This window comes from Achroia grisella, unplaced genomic scaffold, assembly GCF_030625045.1.
Source record: "Achroia grisella isolate CSIRO2021 unplaced genomic scaffold, CSIRO_AGI_Agris_v1 utg997, whole genome shotgun sequence".
Classification (NCBI taxonomy): Eukaryota; Metazoa; Arthropoda; class Insecta; order Lepidoptera; family Pyralidae; genus Achroia; species Achroia grisella.
The window spans coordinates 323,398-350,875 of NW_026713081.1; the positions used below are offsets into that span (position 1 = coordinate 323,398).

The following is a 27,478-nucleotide window of genomic DNA, read 5'->3' on the forward strand; positions in this document are numbered from 1 at the left end:
GCTAGTCAATTATAAAATTGTAAATATAAACACTATTTTATCCTATTGAAACTGACATTGGTTATTTTTTTATATTACTGGACAAACACTGACGGTCCACCTGATGGTAAGTGGTCACTATCGCCAAAACATATGAACAGCTCTACGAACATAACATCATTATGTGATACCCATGGTACTGATGCGTTGCTATTCTGAAAGATCAGATATTATGCCACCGAAATTTGCATATCACCCTTCAACCTACTTCGCAGCTATAATAGTACTGCAATCTCGTTAAATACATAATAACAGAACTGAGAATAGAAATCTGTTTAATATAAATATCAAATGCTGCGGCGATACTTAATAATCAACCCGTAATGCTTTCTTATGAAACGCAGTTGCTAACACTCGTACATTTGTAACAGTTGCAAATCGATAGGTTTACGATTTAATATAAACCTTAGTACAAGCATTTTAAGTCCAAATTTCGAGAGACAGTGAATCTGTAAAAATGAAGATTTGACTAAAACACTAGTCAAGAAACCGTAGATTTTAATTACACTTTAGAATTGTTAGCAATTGCTTTATTTAGTCAAATGTCTAGTCCAGTCCACAGAACGATAAGTGTGCTGTGGTTCAATCCTTTCGAATGGCAATGTTCTAATAATGTTTAATTATTACATTAACTTAGATGGCGAGTCCTTGTTCGTCGTAGGTAACGAAAATCTTTTTTATTGCTGTAATGTATGCAGCTGTACGCAGGTCGATACCTAGATTGTGTTCCGTTGCCGCTCTCATTACATTCTGAAAACAGATTAATAATATGTACAGCTCGTTGCTCAGATGATATAGGGCCAAGTCGTAAGGAAGCGATATTTTATTAATTATGTTATTTATGTTAGCATCGTTCAAGTAATTTTTAAGAGATTAAGCTGCGAACAATTTTAGTTTTGCCCAAATATTGTCAACAATTACTGTGCCCCAGCAGCGCATAACCGAGTGACGACAACTCGTGAACGGGACACACTAACTCGTGGCACGGACACATTAACGCGTGGTTCTGACACGGTAAAGTGTGACCGAGTTACAGTGATGCGTGACTGAGACATCGTAACGTGTGACCGGAGTACAGCGACACGTGACTGAGACAATAACGTGTGATCGGGGCACAGCGACGTGTGACTAAGACACAATAACGTGTAACCGAGGCACGGCGACGTGTGACTGAGACACAGTAACGTGTGACCGGAACACAGTAACGCGTGACTGAGACACAGCGACGCGTAACTGAGATACAGTAACGTGTGTCCGGGGCACAGCGACGTGTGAATGAGACACAGTAATGTGTGACCGGGACAGAGCAACGTGTGATTGAGACACAGTAACGTGTGACCGGGACAGAGCAACGTGTGACCGGGACACAGTAACACGTGGCCGTGTCAGCTAGTCAGAATAAAAATAGCAAGTCTAACCAAACAAGCGTTTGTCATTGAGTACTCGAGACCAGAGTTTACGATGTGTTTCTCGCTGGCGCCCGACATCATTGTCTGGAACAACTCCGTTGGTACCACTTTTGCGTCCACATTAGCCTTTTTTAACGATTTTTCCACAGAATCTAAAAATAGGCTTAATAGTTAAAAATGATGACGTCATTGGTTATAGCATCCATAGAAAAATAAGTTTACAAGTATGATTATATTATTTTGTGTTTTTTTTTATGTATTTAGAATAATGTTTATGAATTTCTAACAGTTAGGATCTCGTGATTGTTTCTAATCGTACGTATAAATAAAGACTGCGTCAAATTTTTTTTATTTCTATCAGTTGTTTAGCACCCATAATACATATACAAATTGTTATTTGGTTAATAATTTATCGATTTTAAATCCATCCAATTTTATACTGATATAATTTGAATTTTTAAACTGAATAAGTCAACTAAATACAATATTGTTTAATTAATACAATCTTACAAAATATATGTAGATATATTATATTTACTTTATTGCACAGATAATACAGTAATAAAATAATTTAAGAGGCAATGTGAGCAAAGATCAACCCTAAAAGAGATCTCTTCCAATCAACGCAAAACAGTGTCATAGGAGTGAGTAAAAATTCGTGCAGAATACCTACATAGTCAAAAACTACTAAATAAAATATGAATTACAAATCTATACATATAAATAAAATTGGAGTGTCTGTTTGTAATATTGAAATAACCGGTTTTTACTACATGCATATGAATATAAATACGGTACACCAAATTTTTTTTTACAATTTTTGTCTGTTTTGGCTGATTTCTGATATGGCTGGACCGATTTTGACGAGACTTTTTTTGGCAGGTAGCTGATGTAATAAGGAGTATCTTAGGCTAGTTTTATTTTAGAACAATAAAGTTAAATAACGCGGACGAAGTCGCGTGTACAGCTAGTTGTAAAATATAATACAAAAGTAATATACATAAACTAGCTGTTCCGGCAAACGTTGTTTTGCCTTAAAAAATAAACTTATTATAAAAAAAGAAAAAAAAATTAGGGTGGACTACCCCTAACATTTAGGGGGATGAAAAATAGATGTTGGCCGATTCTCAGACCTACTCAATACGCTCACAAAATTTCATGAGAATCGGTCAAGCCGTTTCGGAGGAGTATGGGAACGAAAACTTTATATATAAGATATTAATATTTATAAACTGTTTTGCATATATTAGAGTGATAATTACCTAGAAGAGCTGTATTGGAATCCCTCCAAAACTTTATGCTCAACTTCCCAAAGCTGACATGATTGAGGTTCTTGAGGAACTCGAAGTAGGAGACGGTGACACCCCCAGCGTTGGCCAGCAGATCTGGCAGCACCAGGATTTTCTTCTCGCGAAGTACCACGTCAGCTGCCGGCAGCGTTGGACCGTTTGCACCTTCGCCGATTATCTGTGGAAATGAAAAAGGCGCGAAACATTCACAGCGATGCTACCGGAGTCAATTTAAAAAGGCACTATATTTCTTTTTATTTATCTATACATCTATACATATTATGGGACACAGTCACATAGATACATCAAAATAATAATTGCATTTAATAATATCTAGTAAGACAAATTCAATATTGTGTACTAAGCACTGCTGTGTCTAAACTGTGTCACCCCACCTTACATTTTCCTATTGTTATTTAGTATATAAGATCATTATTTCTATGTACATATTGTCAGTTTATTATCATCTGTAATATACATCGTCTCGGCCAACAACATAGTATCATTTATCCGCAACACATATAAATAAAATTGGGAGTGTCTATTTGTAATATTGAAATAACTGTCTTTTACTACATGCATATGAATATAAATACGATACATACACAAAAATAACATTTTCAATAACATTGTTCCGGCTAATCTCTGAAATGGCTGGACCGGACTTTTATTTTGACGGGACTTTTATTAGCAGGTAGCTGATGTACTAAGGAGTAACTTAGGATACTTTTATTTTAGAAAAAATCCTTTATTAAAAAAAAGTTAAAATCCACGCGGACGAAGTCGCGGTACAGCTAGTCTATACATATAAATAAAATTGGAGTGTCTGTTTGTAATATAGAAATAACCGCTTTTTACTACATGCATATGAATACAAATACGGTACATACACAAAAATAACATTTTTACAATTTTTGTCTGTCTGTCTGTCTGTTTGTTCCGGCTAATCTCTGAAATGGCTGGACCGATTTTATTTTTCATAAAGTTAAAAGCTAAAGCTAAAGCTATTCTAGCTAAAGCATTTCCCGTCGTAAAGCTGATATACTAAGAAGTAACTTATGCTAATTTTGTTTTAGAAAAAATCCTTTATTTTAGAAATATAAAGTTAAATTCCACGCGGACGAAGTCGCGCGTATAGCTAGTATACAATAAATTTGAAAAAATCTAATCACCCCTCACTTGGTTTATGACGATTTTTCCTATGTACAGACATTCGAACTCTACAGTTTTATTATATGTATAGATAATACGCCTGGACGAGTCACACAACGCCATCTAGTTCCTAGGCAAGCAGAGCTTGTGTTATGGGTACTACACAACTGATATTAATATTTATTTGTACCTTTGTTATCTATACTTTATAAATATAGCGGTTTAGCACACAGATTTACTTCCCATGTCGCGTGTTAAATTTCTCCACAGTACAAACATTTGTATTCATGAGTACGATTTTCTATCGGTCTGGGTGTTTGTATATTATGAATTAAAAAAAAAAATATTTATGTATTTATATCAGTTGTCTAGTACCCATAACACAAGCTCTGCCTACCTTGGGACTAGATGGCGTTGTGTAAATTGTCCTGAGAGGTTATTATTATAAAACTTCCATTATTAGTTAAAAAGAGGTGAAGTACACCGACCTTACAATTCAGTTTCCTAGCAACGTCCACAGTGATGGTCTTCTCCTTAGCGGCCACGACCAGGATGTCGCACTTCTCAAACAATAGTTCCGGCCCGACTTCCTTAGCACCTGGGAAACCCTTGGCGCTGCCTTTATTCTTCATTTTATAGTCGTGAAGGTCCTAGTGGAATCCAAATATATATTTATTTATTTATTAGCATACAAAACAGATTACAGTCAATATAATAATATAACTAGGAGCGTGTAGTTCGGTACAAAACTGGATTGTAATCCAACACTATGTATGCCTAAGAGCTAAATTATATAGACGCATTCAATATACGCTAGATAGCTAGATAAGGATATATAATGAAAAGTAAACTAAATAGAAAATAATCTATAACTACGTAATGCAATGAATTATCATGTTAATAGAATTTTATTTATATTAAAGAAAAGAAAATTGGTACAATGTTAAATATAATTTGTCTCTTTACGGTGGAAATTTAATTGTCTCCGGAACTGGACCAGCGTTGAATGGAAAATATCTATATTTCTATTCGAGACAAGAATTTCATATATTGTTTTGTTATATATATATATATATATATATATATATATATAATAAAATATATAATGTATTGTTTGACGACCTCGGTGGTCTAGCGGTCTAGCACACCGCTTTACGTCCGATGGTCGCGGGTTCGATTCCTCGCACGGCACAAACATTTGTATTCATGTATATGATTGTTTGTATCGGTCTGGGTATTTTCTATGTACAATATGTATGTATTTACGAAAAAAAATTATCTATGTATTTGTATCAGTAATCTAGGACCCATACCACAAGCTTTAGGTAACTTAACTTGGGTCTAGATGGCGCTGTGTGAATTGTTCTGAGATTTTTATTATTATATTCTTTTTTCGCAGCTTAAGCTGGTGACTAGTATTATTACTATTTCTTAATATATATGTTATATATCTCCCTTTTATGGGGTAATAGACTGATCATTGCGGGTAAAAATCACCAAACAATGACAGTATAAATTATGAATGATGAGGATGGATAATTTTTAAGTGGAAGACAAAATTTGTTAAAATTTATTTAAATACAAGTGTATATAATATTACAGCTGTTTTGGAGAAGGATGAAAGTAAAAAAAAAAAAAAGGGTAGAAGTTGTAATATCTTGAGGCTAGTGTGTAGGGATGTTGGGATGATACCTGTGGACGAGATAATAATTAGGAGAGTTTTCACTGTTTCTACCCGCCATTGTATTTTTAGTTCTATTGCCAAATCAGTATATTTAGCAATTTTTCTGTATGTGTTTGTAAAAGATTATGTGTGTTATTATTATTATTATTATTTTTCTCAGCTTTTGCTGGTTTTCTTCACACTTACGGGCCGAAACCAATAAAGTGCAGAGTGTGTGTATGTGTGTGTGCGCGTGTATGTATGTGTGAATGTGTGTGTACTTATTGTGTGCCTGGTGGGACTGGTGTTATATCCTTTTCATCGATTTCGAGAAATTTTCGGACTGTACGACAGGTATTTAAGATGGCAGCCTTTTGAAGGGTGATGTAAAGTGTTTTTTTGTATATATAATTGTTTCAGGCTATGATGATGATTATTATTATTATTGTTAGTATTGCATCATCATCAGCTTCATATTTTAAATTACCCGCAGTGAACATGGACGTTTCACAACACTCCATTCACTTGCATCCATCTGCTATCTGTAATATTGTTTTATTTTTAATCCAAGACAATTCACTCAGACGCCATTCAGTCTCAATCAGAGCATGTGTAGTGCATACTAAAGACCTAATGGAAATAATATCTAATAATAATAATATACTTAATAATAATATCTCAGAACAATTCACACAGCGCCATCAGAATAAGCAGAGCTTTTTTTATGGATACTAGACATTATGATATAAATACATGGATACATTTTTTTTTTGTAAATAAATACATATTATACATAGAAAACACCCAGACCAATACAAACAATTGTACTCATGAATACAAATGTTTGTACCGTGCGAGGAATCGAATCCACGACCATCGGATAGTAAAGCGGTGTGCTAAACCACTAGACCACCGAGGCTGTCAAAACATCTAATGTTTCTATTGTGCATAGAATGGAACCCATGAACGCTTGGAAGTAAGACGGTGTGCTAAATGAGCCACCGTTGAGTCAGTGATCCCACATTTTTTATACTACGATTATGCCAAACAGGCATAGGTATACCACATCTAATGGCAAACGGTTACCGCTACATTAACCGTTTGCCATTAGATGGTGCATATATGGACGCCTGAAACACCAGGGGTGTCACGTGCGCGATCTTAATAGACGCCTGAAACAAGTGCGCGTTGCAGACCCTTAAGAAACCTTACTATACCTTTCTTGATAAACCCCATGCTGTAGTCTCTCGAGAAAACCTTTTTAAATACCTATATTTTAGTGAATAAGCCCTTTTAAAGATGTTTTATTTAAAATGCTTACCTTTATCAGGAATAATAATATAAAATAGTTTTGTTAAGAGTTGGTAGTGGTAGTTAATTAATAAGTAACATAATCTCTGTAACATGCCTTAGGCAGTATTGTATAATTATAGTAATCAGTGGTTAACGTAGTGGGTGACACATTTGTTAAAATTTATTAGTAAATAGCCATAAGTCATATATATAATGTGTAACTGTTTGTTGACCTAAATAAATTAAAAAAAAAAATGCAAGTAGAGTTAAAGCATTTTGACGTTGTTCTTTGAAGGATTTACCTTTGCTTTGATACCGTCACTGCTGCCGAGGTTGCAGTCGAACTCGAGGACGCCGATGATCTTGACACCATGCTGCTCCAGGTACATGGCTGCGTAACTGCCCACGTTCCCGAAACCTTGGATTATAGCCGTTTTCCCCTGCAAAGTTTTATAATTAATTAATTAAGGTTGAAGGTGAAACACCCTTTTTAGCTTTCCAGGACTGAAATATTTGACCCATCATAATGGAAACTGATAATTGTCGCTTATAGTCATGAACTGCATCACGATCATCAAATTTACTAAAGATTGCTGGATAATTTTCGTAACATCTCTAGTCACTCTGGAATTAGGAATAATCCGAGCTAGGAAAAAACATTAGACGGTACCTCTACTCCCAATGCGGCTTAAAAGTGTTCTAATTACGACAGTTTTTAGAAATAAAATGATTCTAAATTGTTGAAAAAATGTGTAAATGTTAATATATCCGCAGAACGTGACTTAGTCGAAGTGCCGTCAGCGGAGATCTTTTCGGTGCCACAATTGTATTTAAAATAATCCTTTTTTGTTTTCCAATAAATGTATATTCTTTCACTCCTTTTTTTGACCGTTATAAATTAGTGCTAGTTGGTAGTTTGTATTCACACATTTCGACTTGAAAAATGTAAACTTATAAGGATTATTTAAAAAAGCAACACACAAGTTTCTTGCTCGTTCTTCTTGTGATAAGACAATTTTCCAAATGAGTGGTAGATTAAAAAAAAATGTTATGACTATTTAAAATGCTGAAATGAAGTTTATTTGAATAAAAGATTTTCTATTCTATTCTATTTTTCTTTCAAAGTACAGGTAAACAGGTACTTACTTTGAACCCTGGTTCGACGTTGATCATCTGCATATATTTGGGCTCATGTATGAAGTTGTTGATGGTCATGAAGACTCCGCGCCCGGTCGCCTCCACTCGTCCGTGGATGCCGCCGCCGTGAATGGGCTTCCCGGTCACACAAGCTGCTGCATTTAGGTCTTTATATCCTGGAGAAACCATCTTTGTTTTTCAATTTTGATAAACAACTCTTTCGTCATACCTACAAACTAGCGCCGAGATCTAAAGGACCCTTAACAGTATAGTACGGCTGAGTAAGAAGAAAACATTTAGTTACATATATTCTGCTGCATTTAGGTCTTTATATCCTGGAGAAACCATCTTTGTTTTTCACTTTTGATAAACAACCCTCTTTCATGATACCTACTTACTAGCGCCGGGACCTACAGGACCCTTAACAGTATAGTACGGCTGAGTAAGAAGAAAAGATGTAGTTATACGTATTTTGGGGTACAGAAAAGGTTGATATGACACGGAAGTTATAATGTACTTTTGAAAAAATGTTATTATAAAGTCAACGAATTTACATTATTTAAAACTCCAATTTTAATCTAAATTTTCAATTGTTGGTGAATGTGTTGTATGTCTGCTGTATATGCCGAATGTGCGATCATCTTTATATATATTTAATACGACTTGTTATGTATCATATTTGACAAAATAAATTATATTATTATTACAGTTTTCGTACAGATAAAGGGCTGTTGTCAGGGTAAAGGAAATCACCTAATTTTCACAATCATTTTCAACTACAAAAAGAATTAACTAGCGGCCATGTGTATTGTTGAGAGTGCTATTACTGAGGAAGGGGACATTCCTTCCTCACAAATCCTCATTTTCGGCTATCGGCGAGTTTTTCTTAGAAAGGAATATCATTATTGTCTATCAACATATTACAGACACTTCATTTCGAACGAGTGCGGTGATCGACACCTAGGAAGATATCTTAGTTGTTGATCAGCGTACTCGTTCTGCCTTTAGAAGGTTATGCTGCTAGAATCTAAAGTAGGGATGTTACAATACCAAATACGTTTGCATTATTGCTATTGTCTCGTACCTAGAGTTTTTATATAAGTGTCTACTATCCATGACATTTCTCTGCCAGAGGTGTTTACATCGGGAGCCGGCACGTCTATTCCTGCACCTGGAAACAATTCAAAGTTATACATAAGAACGGTTACTTATTTTTTTAGTAGATCATTACGTAATAAATTTAGGTCACTCAGTCTATGGCTGGCGAATTCACCAGGTGTTAACCGGGTTTTACAAGGACTTGTTCTGCTAACAGCATGGATGCTAAGTTACAGGGCCAGCTAGTTATCAATTTTTTGAATACGGAATCGTAATACATACAAAATAAATAATAATGTCAAAAAATAAGTTTAGCGTGGACCGTCCTTACCACTTCATCATCATCATCATCATCGCAGCCCGGAAGACGTCCACTGCTGGACATAGGCCTCCTTACCACTTAGGAGTAAGAAAATATTCCTCCTATTCTTAGACGTACTGAATATACAGAATATTGAATAAGAATCGATCAAGCCATTTCGGAGGAGTTTTGTTACAAATACTGTAATACGAGAATTCTGTTAGATATATATACAAACCTCTATATATGTCTCAAAAAACTCTCGACTTACATGTTAAATGCTGAAAAAAGTTCTCAAGATACCAAACTTGACCAGAGGTAGGGGCAGGCCACGCGCCACTTGGTGGAACAATACTAAGAAGCAGATGGACCAGGAAAACCTCACTATACAGACAACCCTCTATACAAACCTATATAATTTTTCTTTGCAAGTTCCAGTGTGTACCGCCTGGTGATCCTCTGCAATTCGGCTACCGTATACTTCTTCGGATTAATTGCCACTCCTTAAAGAAAATGGACGGCTTTTTAAATTACTCTGTCACTATTGCTGGTACTTATATGTACTTAAATCATTTTCTGTCAACCCTCAACATCCATTTCGTCGTATCAGCCAGGCAAGAGTTGACCTCCATATGTCCTTTTACGGGTTTGGAGTGCCATCTGCACTAGCCCTCTATTGTTCGGTGCAGCTGCGGCCAACATTAGAATAAGACGAGACTATACCTAGTCATCTTCCTCTACTTCACCTATTTTAGCAACCAAACAAATTTTAAGATGTGTACTTGTTTCCTTGCTAATGTGTATTTACTTAGTACAACAGTTATTTAAAAGAGCAACACTAATTTCTGGCTCTTTCTTCTTGTGATGAGTCTGCGTTCCGAATGAGTGTAGACTATTAAAAATGACTATTCAAATATGCTTATATTAAGTTTAAGTATTTGAATAAAGATTATTTCTATTCTATTCTATCGTTATGATCCAATTTATACCTCCTTTGGAACCACCAAATGGTATGTTGGAGCAAGCGCACTTGTAGGTCATAAGAGCAGCTAGCGCTTTCACTTCCTCCAGATCTACTTCGTCCGAAAATCTAATGCCTGGAAAACGTCAATTGTTTATTTTTTTTTTTTATTCAGGGGTCAGGTGCTTTAGACCTGTAACTCTGAGACTTACATCGATTTATTGTGGTCCTGATTTTTCTAAGTTAGCTATCTACATTCGCCAGGAACAAGAATAGAAAGGTATTCTTCCTTTTATCTTCTCAGGACAATGTGTATACTTTCCAACTGGAGATATTTCGTTTATGCAATAGCAGGGATGTTATGGATATGAAATTTCGGATTAGTTTCGGATTTAGGAACGATTATTATGCCGGATACGGATACGGATGGGGATATGAAATTATTTCGGATTATCCGTTAGTTTCAGATAATTTTAGTTACAGATATTAATTTTTTAAGGAACTTCAAAAGTAATATACAAATAGCTAATAAAATGGTTACATGATGTGTCTCAATTAGGCTCCACTCCTATCCGATATTATCCGACACTTTTATTTCGGATTCGGTTACGGTTACGGATATTTTTTCATAACGGATATCCGATAGTTTCGTTTACGGTTACGGATATTTTTTCATATCGGATATCCGATAGTTTCGGTTACGGTTACGGATATTTTTTCATAACGGATATCCGATAGTTTCGGTTACGGAGCTCCGTAACATCACTAATATATACGTAGGTACCACATACATTTCAAGAAAGAAGAAACACTACTATATGTAGTAGCGTTTTTTCTTCAGCTTGGCTAAATCTGATTTTTTTCTAGATTTTTTTGAGTGCAAACCTAAGTTTACCACGTGTTTTTTTTAATTTGCAGTGCCCAGTAAGGGCCTCAGTATTAGATGCATATATTCGGATAGCATATATCGGATGCATAGATTATATTCTTATTTATTTTAGTTTTACAGTTATTTTTCCGAAGTTAAAGGTACCCTGTAGTTTTAATAAAACAAACAAGATTTATTATTTCGTATTCGTTCTTAGGTACACGTTTCTATAAATAATGTACTTATCATTTATTTGTCACAGGCTTATCGGAGCATACCTATTACACGATAGTGAGGTGTAGATAGTAGATAAAAGGGGGGTTCTCCAAGCTCGGCTTATCTTGGAACTAGATGGCGCTGTGTGATTGTCCTGAAATATTATTATTATACATAGCCTAGGCACTGGAGTCACCTCCTTTGCATGGCAGTCGGTGCACACTGTGCTGTGACCGGTAGCCGTGAATGATCTCGTACTCGCCACTCTTGCGTTGTAACGGGAACTCGAACTGTAGTGAACTGTTACACGAACCCATAACCTGATAATAAATAGAATAGAAAATCATTTATTCAAATAAACTTACATTGAAGCACTTTTGAATAGTCATTAATTTTTTTTTTTAATCTACCGCTCATTCGGAATGCTGTCTCATCACAAGAAGAACAAGCAAGAAACTTGTGTGTTGCTCTTTTAAATAATTTATTCTTACAATTTAAGTTTAAGTGTGTGAATATAATCCACCGATTAGCACTAATTCAATAAAATAATAAAATAGAAAAAAACATTCAATATACAACAACTGGTTAAACAATTAATAAGAGAAAATAAGTCATAGTGATTAGAGCAGACCAGTCCACACAAGCAAAGCACAAATATTGTTTTAATTGATGAAGATGGAATAGTTCACCCTTCGCTAACGGTTTACGCTGGCTGAGCACCCATGGATGATAGGATGAGGTCAGGTCAGTCAGCACGTCGTGGCATCACTAAGAATTTATCACGATGGTTTCCAGACCCGCGTGGAGGCAATCTGACATTGTACATTGCTAGCAATGTTACTCCACATTATTAACAATCATCTTTCCTTGAAATAATATTATTAACCCTGGGCATATACACTGCGCCATCTAGTCAACCCAAACTAATCGGAGCTTGTGTTATTGGTACTTGATCAGTGATTCTTAGCTCAAAAGCACTCAGATCTGTTTATAGTAGGCTGGAAGGAACCGGTTTCTCGAGGCTCGAGATTACCTATCTCGAATATATTAAATTGTACTGATATATTTGGAAATAACGATTATCATTAGGTATTATCTATTTGGAATATCTATGGCACATTTAAAATGTTACCTTCAATATCCCAGCAACACGATTAGTCCTCTTTTTATCAGAAAAATGTGTGTGTTTCTTCAAATATTCCACTAAGGACGGCTCGCACACTTTTACGGCTGAATGATAAAAATACTCCACCATCCTGTAGAAACTGGGATCTGTGTCTGTGGCGACCTTTTCTAGATGTTTGGGTATGTCGTAAAATCTCACAAAGGACACCGTATGCTTCTTTGGAGATATCTTTCTTATATTTCTACACGGTAAAGAGAACATTTTCGATATAAAAAAATAAAAAGGGTGAATCGAAATCCGATTGACGTATAAATGTTTTATACGACGAGACCGTTGCGTTTTTGTTCTTTGAAATGTAAGAAAAAAGATTGCTTATGAAAATTCTTTTATTCATGAATTTTGGAATATGTTAAGTGTTAGTTAATTGAAATATGAAATTCTGAACATTTATTTAAAAGAGCGACATGCAAGTTTCTGTCTCGTTCTTCTTCTGATGAGTGTATGAGTCTGCTGTGACCCACACAATCTGGATGCTATGTATATATGATAAGTCCAGGCTGCTTTCCAACTTGATATATTGAGTACACGATGATTGAGTGTGGACTGATGCTTGCTTGTGAGTATTTGTTGTACTGAAGGGGAAACGGTATGTGTGGGCGTTATATGAACGCGGAGCAGTGTAAAATGCTGGCTGTACGATGAAGCACCGTACAATGACTCTGCGTTCCAATTGAAATTATATAAAATAAATGTTATAAAAAATAAATATTTATATAAAATAAATTATATTGGGATTTTATTTATACAGAGGGCAAATAAGGAAACACCATTTTAGTCGCCTTTTTATTTATATATTTTCTCTTTTTTATCTTAGGTATATATAAAATTCTCGTGTCACAGTTTTCGTTCCCATACTCCTCCGAAACGGCTTGACTGATTCTCATGAATTTTTGTGAGCGTATTTAGTAGGTCTGAGAATCGGCCAACGTCTATTTTTCATCCCCCTAAATGTTAGGGGTAGTCTATCCCTAATTTTTTTTTTTATTTTAAGGAAAAACAACGTTTGCCGGGACAGCTAGTCTTTTTATATATATATAAATATATATTGACGAATTAGGTGTATGCCTACTCAATGGTAGCATGGTCAGCATGTTGATGTTAACCAACATGCTGACCTTCATGAAGGAGACGTATTGCCGTCGTCAGTGTCGTGACCACAAAGATAATTTCTATATATTAGTATTATAATATTAATTCATATGTATGTTAGTCTATAAGATATATATAAATATGGGCTTAGTAGCCTGAAACTATTACATAGTATAAAACAAAGTAGCTGTCGCTGTCTGTCCATCCCTATGTATGCTTAAATATTTATAACTACGCAACGGATTTTGAAGCGGTTTTTTTAATACATAGAGTGATACAAGAGGAAGGTTTATATGTATAATACATGTACACCCGGGCGAAGTCGGGACGAGTAGCTAGTAAATAAATAAAATAAAACAAGTTTACGTGCTTATTATATATTTGAAATAAATAGACATGTAAAATTAATTTATTTGTCCAGTCTACAGATGGGGTTCGACTGGACCATCTGGAGATCGACCTTGGGCCCCACGAGGTCCCTGATGTTGTTGAGCTTGTACTTGATCATGGTGGGGCGCTCCAACGAGAGCCCCCACGCGATAACGTTCACGTCTTCTGGGAGCCCCATGGGCAGCAACATCTCTGGACGGAACACGCCTGAATTGCCGATTTCTATCCATTTCCCAAGACCTGATAAAAATGAGACATGACAGAGACATTACAGGGTATGCAGCCAATCCGGTCCTCAGTAACAGCAGCCTGTTAAAGGTACTATAGGCGTCATGATGTAAAATACGGCGTTGGTCTAGAGGTTTAGCACACCGCTTTAATTCCGATGGTCGCAGCTTCGATTCCTCGCACAGTACAAACGTTTGTATTATTGAGTAACATTGTTTGTAGCGATCTGGGAGTTTTTATATATGTTACTTAAGTATTAAAAAAAATGTCTTAGTATATCTATCAGTAGTGTACCCATAACACAAGCTCGGCTTAGCTTGGGACTAGATGGCGCTGTGTAAATTTTGCAGGGACATTTTTTTAGTGGATGATTATGGAATGGTGCACCCGCTTGTGCTAACAGTTTACGCTGGCGATCCACCAGTGATATAGGATGATATGATGAACATGAGGTCAGGTCAGTTGGCATATCGTGACAAATTCACCAGGAATTTATCAGGATGGTTTCCAGGGAGAACCGCATGGAGGTCAACCTGACCCTACATTGCTAGCAATGGGGTCATCAATTCACATTATTAACAATTACTATTTAAATTATTAACCGGGTCTTAAGAGAGGTCTTTATTTGCCATAAAATTATTCGTGTTAAGACCCGGTTAATAATTTAAATAATTAACAAATACCTTTTCCATATAATAATGTCACCACTAATTATTGTTATAATTTTCATTCATACAAAAAAAACCAACCATTATGGTATGCGAAGATCTCCATACTGGGCTCTGTGTAGGGGTTGTAGGCGGGTTTGAACTGCAGCCTGGCGAACCCAAGCCGCTGGAAGAAGTCGTCGAGCACGCTGATGAGGTCGGCCAGGCCCAGCCCGCGGTCGGCCACCACGCCCTCCACCTGGTGGAACTCCGCCAGGTGGGTCGCGTCCAGAGTCTCGTTGCGGAATACCTGCCACAAACGATTACATACATACATAATTTGTTTCCAATTGACAATTAGATACAGAGATAATGGCCCTTCGTATTTGTAATGGATTTCTTTTGCTATCAGTCCTGGAATTATAAGCAGATGTTTTGAGTGTACTTATAACGGAAGTGACCACCCCAACGGAAGGATTTTTTTTTCGGAATACTCTAAAGCTGTTGGCCGCAGCTGGCCTTTACAGCTTCACCGGACGATAGGGGGCGAGTGCAGATGGCACTCCAAACACGTGGAAGGACTTATGGAGCGGCTGAAGGCCCACTCTCGGCTGACGGATACGACTTTAGTCTGAGGGCACCGCTAGGGCTTCGAACCTTCGTCGTAATTTCAAGCCATGTTTGAATTAGACAATGGATCGATCTGAGAGGACAAGAGGGAACATCTGCTCTGAATATCTTTTGGGCGTTTGGGATAGTCTTCCAATAGCAGACCAGCCAGTCGATTTGGGTGGTTACAAAGGCGCTTTTTACATTTTGTTTTGGAATTGAGTATCTCCTCTTTTACTACATCAGAATACGTACCTTATCAATACTAAAATACTTTTGCGGTGTGAACTGCTCCTGCTGCGCCAGTTTGTGCAGCATGCGCGCGCTGACTGCAGTCGTATGGGTGCGCAGCAAGTTCTTCTGTGCCTCCTCTATCTTCCACTCGTACTTGTAACCCTGTAACAAAACAGGACATTGTCGATTATATACGAACCAAGAGTCACCTGACATTGGGGGTGACGCAGCTGAAGTCAAGTTACAACGTTTCAAGGCGTTTGTGGCGCGGGTCCCCGCCAACATGCTGCCCACTTTTATGATGGAGGTCTACTGGCCGAAGGGTGTGGTGTATCGGCGCTACCGTCAGTGCCGTGACCACACAGACAATTTCAATATCTTAGTATTATAACATTAATTCATATGTGTGTTAGTCTATAAGTTATTTATAATATGGGCCGAGTTTCGTAAAATAAATAAAATAAAACATTACAACCAATATGTCACGTATATATTGGGACAAATGATTACAAAACGAGTGTTTTACTATCGACTTACGGACTAAACACAGTAAATTCTAATGACGCTATAAAAAACTTGTTGATTTTATACGACACTTGTAACAAGGTACTGCTTTTGGGGATAGGTCTGTTCTTGTTACGTACACTGATTAGACTATTTGCTTTTGCAATAGCATATGCTGGTGGTCACTCTATACTACCAAATTTGAATTTAAAAATGAATCTGTATTATTGTAAACATGTACAACATTTATTTGAAAAGAATTCGAGTTGAGTTTCTTTTTAGTTCTTCTCATCTCGAAATCATTCCGAACTGACAGTAGATTTGACATATCATAAGAGTCTATAATACACCTACATGAATAAAGATATTTTGAATTTTGAATGTCTCTCTAGTAATCGTAAATCATGGTTTTGTTATTGTTAATTTTATTGTCATTGCATCAGCTTCCGGCGCACGCTCGCAAGATAAAATAACTCTACGTGATAAGATAATAAAATCTAATTTTGTATATAATTCATATTGTTTAACTAGCTGTGCCCGCAGTTTCACCCTCGTGTAATTTAATAATAATAATAATAATAATAAGCCATCCCAAACACACACAATATACAAAGCACAGTCAATGAAAAACTAACAAAGTACACAGATCTAGCAATAGAATTAAAAAAACAATGGAAAGCACACACCATCCACGTAGTACCCATAGTTTTGTCATCCACAGGAGTTATACCAAAAAGTCTGAACAAACACCTAGACACGTTGCATATCCCCTCCTTTACAATAGACCTATTACAAAAAGCCGTCATACTAAACACATGCCGAATAGTCAGAAAATTTCTATCTTCATCACATAACTCATCCATGCTTGGCTAAGGCCCGCGTGTTGAATATTTACCCCCGTAAAAAGGGAGATATAATATATATATATATGTAATAATAATAATTTATTGATTTGCTTGCTACATGGTAGTTTCGGATCTTATTAACTAATAAAAGTACATGACACGCAGCACCCCTTAGAGGTATGCAAATATTCAAATTAAATCATATTCAATTTAATATAAAATTATGTCATTACATTACGAATACCCACAAATATATTTAAATATCTATATTAATTAATTAATGTCAATATTTATAGTTATTAATAAAAATTACATAATGTCATCTATTTTGCATGTAAAATAATCACTGAGTAAAAACACTTATTTATCAGCCATTTCATTAATTTGTCTTTGAACCATTTTAAACAAAGATTTGTAATTGTAGTTGGTAATTTATTAGGTATTAAGAGGCCTATTACAAAATGATGCCGCTCAACTTTAGGTATAATCGCATGGATTTACGCACACATACAGTAATACACGCACACAGACGCAAATAACCGTGTAGCTCAATCGGTGTGGATTTAGTATGAACCATTTTGATCCTTGTAATATTTTAATTAATAATGTGATATGTTTCTACTTAACTGAGTAACATAAACTACTTATTGGATTTTTTTAAATAACGTGATTTATCTTAATTATCAAAGTGCTAATAATGACCATATTTTTTTATTATATTATTCCTAGAGGGTTGATGTCAGGATGCTGGCCGATTGTACAACTAAAAGCCAAAACCTTAAGTAATATGAGTAACAAATAATTGGGACAGGAAGACGAAATTACTATAACATAAATTTACTAATTAATTCTTCTTACGTATTAATTCAGTTTATTTATTAATAGATACAATATAATTTATTATAAGAGTCGGATACATTATTGCCATATTCACTTGTTCTAAATATTATACTTAGCAAATAATTATTTTATTTATATATAATAGTTGTGTTTTCAAGGCTTTGTTTTGATTTAAAGGTCCCATCCTTATATGTATATTAGGTGTGTCCGCGACTTCGTCAGCGTGGTATAATGAAATTGACCAAATAAAGGAAATATATTTAGATTATAACCTAAAAAAGTTTCTTTGTTTCAATTAAACAATGACGATACTTTTATACAACCTTTCATCTCCGCTTTTAATCCCTTACAATACTTTTTTCGCACTATAAAGTAGTCTATGACCTTTCTCAGGGTATACTATCTGTGTATATGTATATCTATCTATATAGACTACCTGTGTATATATATGGTAGTGAATTTACAAGGTACAGGGGAATAACACCCGAGTTTTCAGGAATGGCAACGCATGAGGGAAACAATGTGCTGATATGAACATGTCAGGTACTGCTCATGTATATAGGCGACGGTTACCCCTTTCCATCAGGAGAGCCGTCAGCTTGTTTGCCATTCTAAGTTGTAAAAAAAAAGCTTCAACTGCTATCATTGCTGTTCCTGCATCATTGACGTCGCCGCATGATATTGGCTGATATTGCAGCTTCTCGTTCTTGGTTGGCCGATTCTTGATTCTTGATAAATAATTAATTGTTAATGTCAAACCTTTTTATAAATTATTATAAGACGCCTCATTGATTATATGTAATGAAATCACCATGAGCTATAGAGATTTTGGACAGAACCTTAAAAGACCTTAGAAACACCTCTGCTCTCATTGGCGGGATTACTTTTATACTTTTGCTGGAGATTTCTGAAAGACTCTCTGTGTCATTAACATCGTCTCCCTTATGGACTTTAATTGAAAGTTTAAAACTACTGACAAATTTGAGAGCTCATTTTTATGGAAGCACAGATAGTGATTTCCCACACTAAATGCTCAAACTTGAGGAAGGAATTTCTCAAAAGCATGATCCAGTCATGAAATTTAAGCCCGCCGAATATGTGCAATGGCGTCCCATTGGATATATTGCTTACTAAAGAATTGAAAGACAATTTAATTGTAGACCATTATAACCGGTACGTTAGCTGGGCAACCAGCTTATATACCAAGAATACCGATGATTCCAACGGATCTGCCAATACCATTTTAACGGCTTCAATTTCCGGTTAAAATATCATCTACACATGTAATAGATCTATGCATGTTTTGATCTTAAAAAACTACGCAGATTTTGATTCGTTGTTATTTAATAGACAGAATAGATAGACTCAAGAGGAAGGTTTATATATAACGTCCCAATACTGTACACGGATCTTTAAACGCGCGATAACCTATATATCCCATATTCACGCGGGCGAAGCCGCGAGCTAAAAGCTAGTCTCTAAATAAAAACATTTATAATGTTGTTGACTTTTCACCCAAACACGCATAATTATTTGACATAACTGTACAGTAATGAAAGTCCAACGAGTATAATAACAGAATAGCTGCAATTTAGAAATATCTGTATTGTGTAAAATAAAATAAAATTGGATAAAATATCTCTAAACATTAAGGAATATAATTTATATATAATTTGGTAATTTATTTACAATCCACATTGCATACTAGATGATATACACTATATAATACAAGACAAATGTACGTAAAAATAATAATGGTATTTTTATAAACAATAACCCTATTTTAATTTAGAAAAAAAAACTACAAAATAAACATAGAGTAAAATTGGTTTACATTTTCTTACATTTTTCTCTCAGATAAGCGTTATTTTAAAAAATACTAAAATGTTCTCTTTTTTAATTTTAACAATTAATTGCCATTAGTGTGACGAAATACCATGCTCTTGTGCTTTTCATAGTCCAGCAGGGTAGGTAGGTTTTATTTGTAGCATAACTGTACTTTTGTCTTGGCATGCTAAAATAAATATTATATATATATATATTTAACAACAACTTTAAATTAATATTCGTAGAAATAAGTATATATTAGCAAAATTAATTAAATATTACTTAAATTATCAAAATTGTTTAGTCGCTCTATACTAATGTTTACTGAGCAATGTCTATCTTAGCGGTGTTGTAAAAAATGGCATAGGTGCTACCTCGACGAGCGCTAGCGCAGCACTGAGAATTTACTTTTGGCGCAACGGAATTTATACAACTTTATATTATTATTATTGTTTATTTTTGTCTTAGAAACTTATATTTTTTTTTCATATTTCTAATTTATAAGTATATTAACTTTATTATTATGTTTTTTTTATGCAAAAATTTCGTTGTATTTATGAGAAAATTAGAAATGATTATGGCAAAGTTTTGTTGAAATTTCGGGTTTAATTATGATCAATTTTTTAGATATTTAAGTTGAAAATGAAAAAAAGGACGATGCTGTCTCAATGTATAAAGTAATTATCAAGTTTTAGTAAAGATATCATATCAATTTATGTTTGTTTATTAATGAACGACGACCCCAAACTTCTGTCATTTAGCGTTTTTGAATAAACTATTTTAGAAATTAGGAAGACTAACAAAGAGAAAATTAACATTTCAAAGATGTAGTTTTTAAGATTAGATATCTATCTATATAATTCAGGAATAAAAATGTATATCCGACTCTTAATTTCTTAGAACCAGAACCCCAAAGACACTGCTTTTAGGCCAAAAAATGTGAAAGGCCTCTTAAGCCTGTGTTATTCTGATGTATAAGATATATTATTGTAAAGTTGCATTAAAATCCATTCAGTAGTTTTTGCGCGAAAGAGTAAGAACCTTCCATCCGCCCACATTCACAAACTTTCGCTATAAGTTTTTTAAGGTTTCTTATTAGTAAGATTTTTAAGGTTTCCCGAGTGGGCAGCGCGGACGGGGTGACAACTACTGGTGTTTCAGGAGTCCATAGGCTGTAAGCTTATTTGTTAACATCGTAGTATATATGGTTGAACCGATCGTAATGAAATTTCACATTATTTATCGATACATATAGAATTGAGTTGGAGCGATGGCATACGTAGGGTTGCGGGTAGTAACTGGATGAGAAGGGCTAAAGATCGTGCCCAGTGGCTATGCCCTTTGAGATTTGCTTTTGCCTTGGGAGATGGCCTATGTCCAGTAGTGGACTGCAGTGGCCGGATGATAATCATATAGAGGATTGAATAGGACGGATGAGAGGATAGGAGGTATCATATAGAATTTAATAAGGACGGACAGCCACTAACAATAAAAAAAAATTACATACCTGTGATCCATATCCACCTTCGCTATGCACCTTCTTCACCCTTTCCAGATAATCCATAGGGAAGTCAGTACTGGTGGCCGGTGAAGACATGAAGAATGTGTCGTGAGCGTCTCTCGCCGGATGCTGTTGAGGCTGGAACAGCGCGTCGAAGTTCCAGAACGAGTTTTCTACATACACGTTCGTTGGCATCTCACTGAAGCCCATTTCTAAGAAGATCTCTCGGAATTCTGAACGGACTTTTAGAAGCGGATGGAGGTGGCCGCAGTCAGGGGGTTGACCTGGAAGTTTATATTTTTTTATAGCATTGGGGACTGGAATGTTTTTGTAATGCATTTAAAAGAGCTCAAAGATCCAAGCACTGAAGTTAAATAGGTTAGATATAGATGTATTCCATGGAATATTAGCACAGACAGCTTCTGATGAATAAATAAGTAATTCAATTGAGTTTTCTGCCAGTTCTTCTCAATTGGATCAATATACTGAACAGGACGGTAGGGAAAAAAATATAATGAGAAAAATTTGACGTTCATAAGCGAATAAAATGTCCTACATGGATAAATGATTTTTGAATTTGAATTTGTATCTAATGTAGCCAAGTTATTATTCTGGCTGGTACTACATTAGTTTGAGTTGATTTTTATTTTCAACCAATTTATTGTTCTGGCTGGTATCGCATTGATTTAATTAGATTTTTTTTATTATTTAGTATAGGTACGATGAGATTGTCACCGACAAATTTTTATGTACAAATATACAAAAAAAATAAAATAAAAAAATGGCGAGAAGACGGCAATATGACTAAACTGATATTAATGAAATTTCGCGTGGAGACAGATAAAATAATACAAAAAGAACGGAACTAACAGCTTCTATTTTGTTTTAATGGACGAATATGGTGAATGATGCAGGTTGGGGGATAAGATGAGCATGAGGTCAGTTTAGTTAGCCAATTGTTCCAAATCCACCATGAGTTTATCACGATGGTTTCCAGGGGGAACTGCATTGAGGACAACCTAGCCTGGTACATTACTAGCAATGGTATTATTAGTCCACATTAATAACGATCATTTTCCTATTCAATAACGCATCTATAATATTATACAATAACTAGATGTCCCGGCAAACGTTGTTTTGCCTTAAAATAAAATAAAAAACTAGGGGTGGATTACCCCTAACATTTAGGGGTATGAAAAATAGATGTTGGCCGATTCTCAGACCTTCTCAATACGCTCACAATTTCATGAGAATCGGTCAAGCCGTTTCGGAGGAGTATGGGAACGAAAACTGTGACACGAGAATTTTATATATAAGATAACATGAAAACAAATAAATATGTCACATAAAAATAGTTTGTTTACCTATAATAAAAAATAGGTCATTCATTTTCTTTGAATCCACAGTTATCCGTAGCTTATCTATTATAATACAACAAAATCGTTATACAAAGCAGATAATCATATCTGCTATACTTATTGGGTAAGTTTACGATTTCTTTGAAAATGGGTTTTACGAGAGATAATTGTATCATGAAATATTTTCTTTATGTCCCTAAGTTTGACGGAATGTCCAATTAAAAGTCACGTGACTTTTTTTTCGGAGTATTCTATCCGAAACCTATCGAACGTCATATTTGTGCTCAGTCTCCTTTTATACACATCACCTTTCACACTTTTTAAGTCATCCTCTCCCATTCCGTTCTTCCTGGTTAACTTTATGTCAAATAAATTTATTTTCTTATTTGTCTTGAAAAGCAAACAAAAAGATACACCGGGACATTTTTATCTTTTCGAATTAATATTCTAGATATACTCTATGCATTAGCATAGAGTATATCTATATCTAAGGTTTGTTACGGTACTAGACAACTGATAGAAATACATAAATACAATAAAATACATACATAATATACATAGAAAACACACAGATCGATACATATAATCATCATCATTCGAACTCCTAGTAGTGCCCTCCTAGTAAAATCGTATCCGGATCAGTCCTTCCTTTGGTTTGTAGTGCCATCGGCACTTGCACCCAATCGTTCGATAAAGCTGTAAAGGCCAGATGCGGCCAACAGAATTAGAGTAGTCCGAAAAAAAAATAAAGGATTATCTTTTATCAAATCCATGCAACACGATGCAAAGAAAATCAATTAATCTGCTATAACAAACAAAACAGATACTCTTATCTAGATTGTCAGGTATAATCTATCACTGATTGAGTGTTTATTTATATTGTTATTGTCAGAGAGTTACAATTTGATGTACAATTCGGTAAAAAATAACTAAAATAAGTATAAGTGTTATACAAATATACCTAAAGACTATGCAATAAAAACAAATAAATCATCATCATCATCATCATCGCAGTCCGGAAGACGTCCACTGCTGGACATAGGCCCAAAGATCTCCACGACGATCGGTCCTGCGCTGCTCGCATCCAATGCCAATAAAAACAAATAATTATTACAAACTAATAAACGGATTATCGAAAAATGGCTGTGTGATTCATTTATATGCATGTCTAGGTGAGAGCGAGAAGTATAACAGATAACTCTCGCTCCCACCTCGACCGACTCGAAACCGTAACCTCTGTACAATTTTATAAAAGATTTTGATGTATTTATTATTATAATGTAATAAAATTAATTTAATTTCTATTTCTTAAGCATCTTTAAAGCTAAAACTATTATACTTAGAAACTATATTTTTCATTTTATCGTGATAATATATTGTGATAGTTTAAATGAATATTTTAATGTTTTGGTTTTTATGAATCAGGGTTTGATTCATTGTGTATATTTGCATTAATTTTGACGTTGACTAAACACGAAACAAAAGCAAAAATACTTTTTTTTATGTTAACCCTTTTATCTGTTAGTAAAGTTTTGATAATATTTTCATTACCTGTTAATTCAACTAATCAGCAAGGATGTTATGGATATGAAATTTCGGATACGGATAGGTTTCGGATACAGGAATGATTATTATATCGGATACGGATACAGATGCGGATATGAAATTATTTCGGATTATCCGTAAGTTTCGGATAATTTCGGATTTACGGATATTGATTTTTTAAGGAATTCCAAAAGTAAAATACAAATAACTAATTAAACTGGTTACATAACGTGTCTCAATTAGGCTCCGCCCCTATCCGATATTGTCCGAAACTTTTATTTCGGATTCGGTTACGGTTACGAATATTTTTTTATATCGGATATCCGATAGTTTCGGTTACGGTTACGGAGCTACCTAACATCCCTGCTAATCAGTTACTTTTAAGTTTGTTGGTAAAATCTATACTTGTTAAATTCATTACCTAATGCATCAAAGTTATATGGCTTGAACTCCAACATCTTCCAGGATCCAGTTAACAACATTTCACTTGTTAAGTCCGTTTCTAATTTAGTTATTGTTGTAGCAAATTTAGCCCCTTTAGAAAGCAGGAAACTTTTCACTGTGACCTCATGCAGCAATTTCCTTTTTTTATAATCGTTCCGTATGTTATTTGCTAAATTGTCTATGCCCTTATTCATCTCGTTTAAATGGTCCTGCACTATGTCAATTATGCTATCCACTTTCTTCTTTACTAACGGTGGGTTGCTAGATTTATCTAGAAATATCCAACCCGATGACATAGCTTTGCTGAAGCCCACCTTTGCATTTGGGACAATCTGTAATAGAGATTATGAATTAAATAAATATCTCAGAAACTGAATTTCAAAGTTGTAGGAAATAGATAGTCTCAGTGGTTTATCAGTTTAGCAAACCTTCACTTCTGTAAGTTGTGGGTTCAATTTGTCGCACAGATAAACACAACTGACAATTTGACACTCAAGGGGTTTGATTCCTCAAACAATGCAAAAATTGGATTTCAAAAGTAGGATTGTTAGCCTTGGTGGTTTAGGAGTTTAGCAAACCTTCACTTTTGTTGGTTGTGGGTTCAATTTGTCGCACAGATAAACATTTTGTCAGACAAAGGGTTTGATTCCTCAAACAGTGCAAACATTTGTATTCATGAATATGATTGTTTGTAACAGTCTGTGTGTTTTCTATATATATTATGTATGTAATCATAAAAAAAAATTATGAGTATTTATATCAGTTATCTATGGCCATTCATAGTACAAGCAAAGCAGAACTTGTGAGAGACTTGTTATGTTAATATTATTATTATAATCATTAGAAACTTTGTAGTTGCATTCTAAGATATCCAGAATTGACACCTTAGTCCTCAGAAATGTCAATACAAGTGACTTATCATTGGTGTTACATGATGATAAAGTCCATGGTGCTGTTATATAAACATACATATATTACATAAATAAAGCTTATACGATTAAGACAGTCAAAACATAATATATACTTAAATTAAAAGGATGCAGGAATAATTATATAATTTATGTATAAATCTGTAATAAAAGTATGATCTGGTGTTGAATAAGACAATTATATTTATCATTATAATAATAATAATAATGATCTACAAGTTAAGTCAAAATTATATTTTTTTAAATATTAATATTGAATAGCCCACTCCTTTTTGATTTATAAGGTAACTTTTAAAATCTAGTATAATTTTTTCAAATGATAACTATACATACTTAAACAGAAAAACTTATAAATGAAACAGATAATTATATATTTTTTTTAATGGGATATGCAGAGAGAATTTAGTGTTAGCACTCTCTTTTATTTACACATAAATTTATACAATTCTTGCTTTTCCATTTCCATTTATCTATACATATATATAAAATTGGAGTGTCTGTTTTAATATTGAAATAACTGTTATTTACTACATGCATATAAATATAAATACCTACTGTACATACACAAAAATATTTTTTTTACAATTTTTGTCTGTCTGTCAGTTTGTTTCAGCTAATCTTTGAAATGGCTGGACCTATTTTGATGGGACTTTTATTGGCAGGTAGGTGATGTAACAAGGAGTAACTTAGGCTACTTTTACTTTAGAAAAATAAAGTTAAACTTCACGCGGACGAAGTCGCGGGAGCAGCTAGTAAACAATAAGAATTAACAAGTTTGGAGTCTTATATTAAAATTCATTGTTCTTGGAAAATCGCATATTTACACAGAAAATTAAAAAAAAACATTGTCTATTTCATTTTAATAAAGACTTTACCTTCATTAACTCTGCTTGTGGTATACCATCGTCAGGTATACTTCTGAAGAGAACAGCCTCATGGCTGCCGTTGTTAGCTACGAGGTGCCCTTCATCAGTCAGTTCCCACTGTGTACTTTTTACAGGCTCCGAAGTGACCATTTCAAGAGCTTCTAAACTCTTCACTGCTCCCACTATTTTCTGATGGTCCTCACTAAATTCATTTGCTAATTTTAAAGTATCTATATTATCACTTTTTTCTAGGTAATGTAAAATTTTCTCGTTCAATTCCATTTTTAAAAATCGGCCTTTTAGGTTATACACTATAATACCAACGAAGCAAGAGTTAAATAAAATTAAATTTTCTTAAGTTTTGGTTTTGTGTCGTCATACAGTCATTCTCAAAACGTCAGTCAAACAATTTCATTCAATCAAGTGACTCGTAATCTGCGAATGTCACTGTCACTGTCAGCATCGCTGTCACTTCTGGACAGAGTACATTAGGATTTTTAAAGATCTCAGGGAATTTATGTACACCATAGCTAGAAGTCTTATAAATCTAACATGTAAAAGAAATTTTAATATTACCTCATACCAGTCCTGAATTTATAAATAGGCCATATAAGCTATATAGCATATTTCAGAGGGAGAACGGTCACTCGATTTTTGAGGATAAAAGTCAAACTCGTTCACTTCTTTTCTCAAGATTTCTTATATTTTAAATAAATCCCTATATAAACTCATTCCTATCGAAACCTATATTATTTGCGTAAGTTATAGATGAGCAGTTTATTTAACTTTAAGGCGTGCTTTACTACAAATGTTAAAATTATTATTTTAGAAAGGTATATAGATGGGGTGGCTGAAATAAAGTGGCCTACAGTCATAAGAAATATAAATTCCGCACTGCTTCATACCCATATAGTTCTCATTTAGTTCATGAATTAAATAAATAATTTTTATCGATACATTTTTATACTATTCGATACATATTTATCACAAATTGTGCGATGGTAAAAATA

At 34.6% G+C, this 27,478-nt stretch overlaps 2 protein-coding genes across 2 annotated transcripts; both read right to left on the minus strand.

Moving 5' to 3' along the window:
• Positions 1-136: 136 nt before the first annotated feature.
• LOC131854400 (glutamate dehydrogenase, mitochondrial-like) lies at positions 137-12,868 on the minus strand. The gene is made up of 11 exons (XM_059205514.1): positions 12,559-12,868; positions 11,623-11,746; positions 10,371-10,478; positions 9,792-9,884; positions 9,067-9,153; positions 7,992-8,158; positions 7,148-7,285; positions 4,378-4,539; positions 2,711-2,915; positions 1,458-1,600; positions 137-789 (listed from the first exon to the last, which is right to left on the minus strand). The coding sequence occupies exons 1-11, from the start codon at positions 12,811-12,813 to the stop codon at positions 673-675; spliced, it is 1,599 nt and encodes a 532-aa protein (XP_059061497.1). The 5' UTR covers positions 12,814-12,868; the 3' UTR covers positions 137-672.
• A 1,204-nt stretch (positions 12,869-14,072) lies between these two features.
• On the minus strand, positions 14,073-26,844 carry LOC131854401 (phenylalanine--tRNA ligase alpha subunit). Its single transcript, XM_059205515.1, has 6 exons — positions 26,478-26,844; positions 24,651-25,005; positions 21,333-21,610; positions 15,831-15,971; positions 15,069-15,276; positions 14,073-14,331 (listed from the first exon to the last, which is right to left on the minus strand). The coding sequence occupies exons 1-6, from the start codon at positions 26,748-26,750 to the stop codon at positions 14,111-14,113; spliced, it is 1,476 nt and encodes a 491-aa protein (XP_059061498.1). The 5' UTR covers positions 26,751-26,844; the 3' UTR covers positions 14,073-14,110.
• Positions 26,845-27,478: the final 634 nt, after the last annotated feature.